At 41.2% G+C, this 7,966-nt stretch overlaps 1 protein-coding gene across 1 annotated transcript in view; it reads right to left on the bottom strand.

The window, feature by feature from the left end:
* The window catches only part of GINS1 (GINS complex subunit 1), a 14,906-nt gene extending 7,903 nt beyond the window's left edge, over positions 1–7,003 (bottom strand). Inside the window, exons 1-6 of the mRNA XM_042462210.1 lie at positions 6,850–7,003; positions 4,430–4,494; positions 2,603–2,698; positions 1,799–1,889; positions 1,092–1,208; positions 680–754 (exon numbers count right to left, since the gene is read on the bottom strand). Of these exons, the coding sequence (XP_042318144.1) occupies positions 680–754; positions 1,092–1,208; positions 1,799–1,889; positions 2,603–2,698; positions 4,430–4,494; positions 6,850–6,960 (555 nt within the window). The 5' untranslated portion in view covers positions 6,961–7,003. The remainder of the gene's footprint in view (positions 1–679; positions 755–1,091; positions 1,209–1,798; positions 1,890–2,602; positions 2,699–4,429; positions 4,495–6,849) is intronic.
* Positions 7,004–7,966: the final 963 nt, after the last annotated feature.

The following is a 7,966-nucleotide window of genomic DNA, read 5'->3' as shown; positions in this document are numbered from 1 at the left end:
TTTTTTTTTTTTTTTTTGGAAGGAGAGTGAAGGAAAGAGAGGAGAAAGAGGGAAAGGGAGCCAGGCGAGTCTGGGGAGCCAGCGATGAAAGAATCCGAAGATGGATGAAAGACGTCCTACCAGGTGCGAGGCAGGAAGAAGACTGGGGTTCCTGGGTAGCTCCGCCCGCAAGGGCGGGGGGCCAGAGCCCCGGTCATGCCTTTGTCTCTTTGTTTCCTACCTGCCTACCAGGAGCCAAGTGGGCGGAGCCACCCAAATTCAGGATGCTCGGCCCCTTCTCTGCTGCTAAAGGAGCAGAGAGAGAGAGAGAAATCGGAAGTTTGTGTTCCCTTTTTTGCAAGCCATGAGACTTGGGAAAGTTAGTGGGGAAGGGAGGGAGAGAAACCAGAGGTTTGTCTCTCCATTTTCCAAGCCAAGACTGTGACCCTTGGGAGAGGTCCAGAGAGGTAGAAGGAGGGAGGGAAATGGTGTTTTGTTTTCCCCTTTAGATCCTTTATTTCATGCCCCTGAGTTTGACCCTCGACTTATCCATTAGTCATATCAAAATCTATGATTTTGGCCCCAAAACCTGCCCTCAACTTATACATGAGCCGGTCAACCTATACACAAGTATATATGGTAATCCAAATGGCCAATACTCCCTCTAATTTGGGAATGTTGGCTTACTTATCACAAATACCTGGCTATTCTTCTTTAACAGAATAGTTGTGCCATCATCAATCTCAAATTCTCCATAGTCTTTTAAACACCGAACCTGAAGAAACAAAATTAAGTAGCTATCAAAACTATTAGCTGCTTATAAATTAAGTATGTCAGCATAAGCCTCTTTGAAGAAAACGAGTAGCTTCTAAGTTTGAGAAACAAAATCTTTATCTTGCTTCAGTTAAACAAAACAAAACTTGCACTCCAGTAAGCTAAATTTATCTTTTAATTGTCTCTTTCTCATACTTCAAAAGTAAAAATGTTGGTAAGTTAACGGCAACACCTCTATGAAAACATTAACAAAAATCTTCTAAAAATGTTTGGACGTACAAACTATGAATCTATTCCTAGGGAAAATAAATCACCACATAATTTTGGGTTTTACTTACTTCAATGTATAAGCTTTTGGGGGGTTTAATGTCCTGTGTAAGGTCCAGCCCATCTCCGCCTCCTAATGATCTCATGTAGGTAGCCAAAGATTTTTTATATTGATTAAACCACACCATCTGGGGATACAAGATGTGTCTTTAATTAATTCCAAAGATTATTTCTAAACTATTAAGGAAGAATTATTAACATACCAGAAAATAACTGTTGAGAAGCCTCTCTGAATTGCAGAGGGCTCTGAGTCATGCTTTAGGGCATGCTAAATTCACTTATTGGGCTCTACAATTACTTCATGTGAATATGGAGTCGGAAAAAGGTGGAATAGGATTACTGGGTGATTTGCAGTAGATAAGCAAGGGCTCCCGACTCTGACATATCCACTGTTTGCTGTATAGCAAAGAGCTCTCATAAGTAAATGGTAAATTATTATGGACCAAACTATAAATACAGTATTACAGTCAATTTATGTTTCACTGTTCCAAGTTTATTGAATATCCAGTCTAAATATCACTTATCAGAATGAACAAAACAATAATTATAACAAGATGCCTTCAAAACAGTTGAGTGTTTTTGTATTTGGGTTCAGAATATTGAAGCATTCTTTCCTGTAGCTGGATGGTGGAAATACCTGCCCCTTGCTTTTTGGCAGTGACAAAGAAGTTAGAGGTTAGCAAGTAAATAATTTACAGTTAATATCTGACTAGCTTACTTCATCAGCTGACATGTGAAATCTGACAGCATTTGGCAAGACACTCCCGTATTCCCATCTAAGTGCCCGGATGCGAAGTAAGCGGTCATATCTGATAGGGAAAAAAACAAACCCCACAACTTATCAAAAGCATTCATAATTGGAAACAGAGGTAATTTAAACTCCTAATGCATAATGAAATGTTCCTATCAGGATCTTAGGTAACTTTATCATTAATTCCTTAATTAATTCTGGAGAGAGGAAGGAACTGCAGGCTGAAAAAGGAGAAAGAACATAAATTGACAGATTTGTCCAACCCTAGACAGCTCAGCAGCCATTTTTTAATTTTTTAAAAGTACAGTCACAACTGTTTGAAATACTTGGAGCATCCCTGATTTAGGAAGATAGTGCTATAGGCTTGCAGCTCCTTGCCTAATGTTTTCAAATAGCTCCTTCAGGTCAAGAGTAAATGCACAGTAGGATGGTAAAGCAGTCTAATTCCAGATGTCAAACTGCTTATTGGATTGTGGATTAGACTATTACATACATAACTGAATTGTATGAGGTATGCAAAGACATCACTGATAGATTACTGTGATGTAGATAAGCCAATCAAACCCATTTGCTTCATTTGATGAAAATTGTATCAGTTTACAGGACATGATTTGCTAAACTGTGTGAATACGCACAAGCATCCACAACAACTGTGCAAATCTGGTTACCGTGGGGGAAAAAACGACTTTGAAACAGGTGAGTCCCAGAAGTGAAGGAATCAGATCCCAAAAGAATCAAGAATGACATCACAGACACTTATTAGAAACTTACAGATATGCAAGAATACATCGTCGATTTCTCAGCAAAGAGCAATGGCGAAATTTGATTGTTGGAATCAATTCACTATGTCCTGATTTAGCTTCATTTCTAATAACAGAAGCACAAGCTATATTACATACTCTCTGAAAGTGGAATACATTAGCATACTTTATGATGGGGAAAACATTTCAATTCGTTTTATTTTATAAACTTTAGCCAGCACAGAAATTCCCTCTTTTACCAATTTTCCTGTGAATTGTGCTGGACACAGGAGAACATCTTTCCTTCCAAGTTCTAATATCTTCCCAAGGTAGAGTTAGTTTTTTTTTCAAGCTCCTGTCTTCACTACAAAGTGCAACAAAGCTCTATGTCATTTGCCACATGCATAGATGAAGAGGAAACATTTATTTTTATTTCAAAAGAGTAGAGGAAGATGCAGCCAGGTTTAATTGTTTTCTCCTTTCCAATAGTTGGCATGCGTTGAAAACACACTGCAGAAATCATACAGTTTGAGACCACTTTAACTGCCCTGGCTCAGTGCTAGGGAATCCTGGGAATTGTATTTCATCGTGGCACGAGAGCTCTCCGACAAAGGCTAAATGTCTCACAAAACTACAGTTCCAAGAATTCCCTAACACTGAGCCAGGGCAGTTAAAGCGGTCTCAAACTGGATTATTTCTGCAGTGTGTTTTGGACCATAAAGAGGACTTTGAGAAGGATCTTGCCTCACCTTGAACTGGGGCTCAAGTAAGAAGCTGCCTGAAGCCACTCATAACTTCTGCCTCTCTTTAAAGCCCAGGGTAAAGTAAAAGTAGGAGGAAGATCTTACTTTATGATGAAGCAGCATCTAGGTCCCATTGCTCCACATCATGATTTAAGCTATAGCCAATCATTTGTAAATGAAAGACTAATGCTACCCTTCCCTCAGATTTCTGGCATATACCAGCAGATAAAGGGGAAGAGAACAGTTAATAATAGTGGAGGACAATAGCATCTAATTATCTATCAAACTAAGACTGTTTTTGTCTCATCTTGCTATAGCAATCCACTGGTTCTTGGCAGACACAATGTTATTATATACTGAACTTGTGAATTTCTTCCCCATTTAACTTTCACAGAATCAAAACCTCAGTCAGACAAGCTAGTGTTGCATTTGAAGTGTTTCTGATGGGTTGAGAATCCCATAATTTGTACCCAAAACAGAATGTCCTAATTTTTTTAAAAAAAAAGGAGGTACAAAAAGCAATGGAACGGCTGACAATTACTTGAACACTTGGGATTTATTTTATCAGAGCATTATTAAAATGTTCAACATTATATTATTTTAAAGTTCAGTATGTTTATTTTCTGTGTACTTTCTAGCTTAACAATCAAATTAATTCTGGCTTATTTTCCAGAATAAACCTTTATTCTTTAGAATTAGTTTTATCCTAAGCCATTCTTAAAGTTTTAACTACCCAGTGAGCTGTCAAGCCAAGATCCTATACACTTTTAGGGCATCATAAATACGCCCCATCATAGTCATACTGTGTCCCACAAATGTACAATTAATTTTACATTGGGCACCAAGACTCATCCATTGTACCATAGTTAATAGTTCCCCATTCATCCAACCAAAAGTGAGAGAGAAGACTGTGCTTGTGGAACAACTGACTGCACTAAGGAGTCCAAGTAAGCAAGAGAAACTGTTGGATTCCTTCTAGTGGTTAAGCCCAATAAAATTCCTTTTTCACAGTATAAAAAACATGCTTTTATTTCTCACCTTTGCTTTCTATTTTTAATTTTTTTATCCTTTATAAATAGGTTGTTAATTCTCTTACTGAAAGAGCCTTGACTTACACATCACTCTGGTTCTGTTCATATAATGCTTTCATCTCTTCAAGGACTTGTCTGATTCCATCCTCCTGAAAAGTAAAAAGGCACCAGTTTCATCAAGTATTTTCGACAGTATCTAATTTTTTAAAATGCTTCAATTAATTAAAATTCAAGTTTCATTTTCTTTCTTTTTTTTTTTTTATAAAAAGTATCCATTCCCCACATAAAAGGAAGCCACAGGCTAAGTCCACAACTGAATGTACATTGTTCTCTATGTGTGCTGTATGCTTTCAAGTTAGCTTAAGGTGAAGCTATCATTGTGTTTTCTTGGCAAGATTAGTTCAGAGGAGTTCTGCCATTGCCTTCTCCTGAGGCTGAGAGAGTGTGACTTGCCCAAGGTCACCCATTGGGTTTCATGGCCAAGCAGAGAATCAAGCCCTGTTCTCCTGAGCCATAATTCAATACTCAAACTACTACATCAAGCGGGCGCCTACTCCAGTCAAAATCACAACTCTTTCAAAAAAAAAAAAATTCCAACCATTCAGAATTGGTTTCCATCAAAATTGCAATGCTTTTGCCTCTATTTATTACTTTCCTTTTGTTTTCCTTGCCCACACTATAATTCAATTTGTTTGTAGAAGGGAAACAGATATCCAACAGAACTGGAAGGATCGTGGAAAATATTCTCTAACTGGGGCCAACCAGATGACAGACCTTTCTACAGACGCAGAGAAGAATAGCACAATTGCTCCTTCTGGGCTCATGAGCACAATAGTTTTGAATGCCGCTGGTGGAATATGCATCCAGTTCAAAGTACGCAAATGCTTCCTTTGGTCGTCCCTCCAATGGCCCATATAGGTTTCTCCTACAAAAAGAAACTTAGCGTGTGTAGACAAGCTCAAGACTAAATCCCACTTAATTTAACAGAAGGCCTAAATAGCCTAATGGTATTAGATACTATCTGATCTAGGAAGCTAAGGAGATTCACCCCTGGTTAGTACTTGGATGGGAGACGGCCAATTAATAGCAAGTGCACTGCTGAGTATTCATTGCCTAAGAAAACCTTATGAAATTATGAGATCACCATAAGTTGAAGTGAAGGCACATATAGAAGTCAACAGACCTTATATCAGATCTTAGAACAGATCCAATACAGGGAGAGGCGGGATACAAATAAATATGGGGTGGCCCCATATTTGTGCACTGTCTTGGCAACACTGCTTACAGCAGCTTTGGGACTCAGTCTCAAAGTGTTAGCCTCAAAGGTGCTACAAGATCTACTGAGTCTACAGACTAACACAGCTATATCTTTGATTCTCATGGTTTAGTTTGTGTGTGTTTTAATTATATATATATATATATATATATATGGTTTAGCCTGGTTTTTAATTTGTTTTTTCTGATTGCTTATCTGTCTTTTAACTTTTCTGCCTTGTGAATTTTGTAACAATTTTTTACTTTTAAATCGTTGTAAGCTGCTTTGAGTCCCAATCAGGGGAAAAGGCCAGATATAAATAAATAAATAAATAATAACAATAACGACAGCTGCCTGTCCAAGGTGCCTTTGGCAACATTGCCTCTGCCTGCCAGAGCAACCCAATGCCTGGGCCACTTGTCTGTAACATTGCCAGAATAACAATGGCAGGGTGCCTGTGTCTGTCACGGCTGTGGCGCTGTGTGCCTTGCGCTCATAGCCAGCTCAGGGCGACCCTTTCATGGGGCTTTCGCTGCAAGTTTGTCCAGAGAAGGTGCAGCTTAGCCTGCATTCACTCAACGGGTTTCCATGGCCTAGCATCGTTTTCCCAGTGATTCTTGTCTTCTCATGATGTGTCCAAAGTACGCCAGCCTCAGTTTTGTCATCTTGGCTTCCAGGGAGGTTTCTGGCTTGATCTGCTCCAGGACCCCATTCTCCAGCACTGCATCTCAAATTAGCCTCCAGAACCAGCGCGTTGGACTGGTTTTAGTACTGAGATATATACATACATATATATATATACACACACACATACATACATATATATATACACACACACACACACATACACACAGAGCTGCAAGAGCCAGACTGGCATTGTATTCTGAGTACTGGACTATGTCTCTGGGGACCAGGCTTTCAATCCCAGCTTGGCCATGGAACCCAATGGGTGACCCTGGGCAAGAAGTCACACTCTCTCAGCCTCAGGGGAAGGCAATGGCAAACCTTCTCTGCATCAGTCTTGCCAAGGAAGCCCCATCAAAGGGTGGCCATGAGTCAGAAAGCGACCTGAAGGCAACACAACAACAACAACAAAGGCCAGCCTGATCAGTGGAGTCTTCTCGGTTTCCAGGGAGAGAGAGCAGCTGAGGCCTGCTTTATTCCAGGATCCAACTATTTGTCGCCTTTGTTGTGGTGCCAACAACAACAAAAACTACAACTCCCATAATTCCAGAGCACTGGGCCTCACGTTGTAGGAAGGCAGCTGCCCGTCGCTGGCGCGGTGAAGTTCGCGGATGAGCTCGGCCGCCTTCTCGCAGAACATGGCGCCCCCGCCCTCGCCCTCCCTCCCTCTCTTCATGCGCCAACGAAGAAGGCGCGAAACCCGCGCCTCCGGGCCGCTCAGCCAATAGGAAGGCAGAGGGGAGGAGAAAAGGCAAGCCAGGGTCGCTCCCTGTTATCGCTTGTCTACGGAAGGAGAAAAGGGACAAAACTGAGTCGTGCTTTTTATTTTTTGTAACGCTAGGCGGCCGAATTGCTGGACATTTCCAAGCTATGGCGACCCAGAGAGGCCAAGATTTCTTGGCAAGATGGCTTTGCCGTCTGGTTGTTAGGAAGTTTGGCTGGATATGATGAGAAAGGGATGGGATGATGCTGACAAGGAAAGGCACCTGGCTTCCATATCACCATGGAATCATAGGGTTGGAAGGGACCCAAGGACCATCTAGTCCAGCTCCATTCTGCCATGCAGGAACTCTCAATCCAAGCATCCCCATTGACAGATGGCCATCCAGCCTCTGTTTGAAGACCTCCAGGGAAAGAGACTCCACTACACTCTGAGGGAGTGTGTTCCACTGTTGAACAGCCCTTACTGTCAAGAGGTTCCTCCTAAGGTGGAATCTCTTTTCCTGCAGCTTGCATCCATTGTTCTGGGTCCTGTTCTCTGGAGCAGCAGAAAACAAGCTTGCTCCCTCCTCAACGTGACATGCCTTCAAGTATTTAAACAGGGCTATCATATCACTTCATTAGCCTGGAGAAGAGAAGGTGAAGAGGTGCTATGTTCACCCTGTTTAAGTGTCTGAGAGGGTGTCACATGGAGGATGGAGCACACTTGTTTTGCTGCTGCAGAGGATCACCCTATCATTCTATGGCGATATGGAAGTCAGATGCCTATCCTTGTCATACCCAGTTCCCTAAGTCACTCCTTGTAGGGCATGATGGTAATTAACCCATTTGTACACACATATGCGAAGCATTTCCTTTGGGATATGTTGCCTTCCACTTGTTTTGCAGTGCTGTTTATTTTGTGTGCTTTTTTTGTGCTCCTTTTGCAAAATAGTGTGAAAAGGTAAAGGTATTCCCCATTG

The sequence above is a fragment of the Sceloporus undulatus genome, chromosome 1, assembly GCF_019175285.1.
Source record: "Sceloporus undulatus isolate JIND9_A2432 ecotype Alabama chromosome 1, SceUnd_v1.1, whole genome shotgun sequence".
In the NCBI taxonomy this organism is placed as follows: Eukaryota; Metazoa; Chordata; class Lepidosauria; order Squamata; family Phrynosomatidae; genus Sceloporus; species Sceloporus undulatus.
The sequence above is the reverse complement of the archived record's forward strand: the minus strand, read 5'-3'. Positions and strand labels throughout refer to the sequence as shown.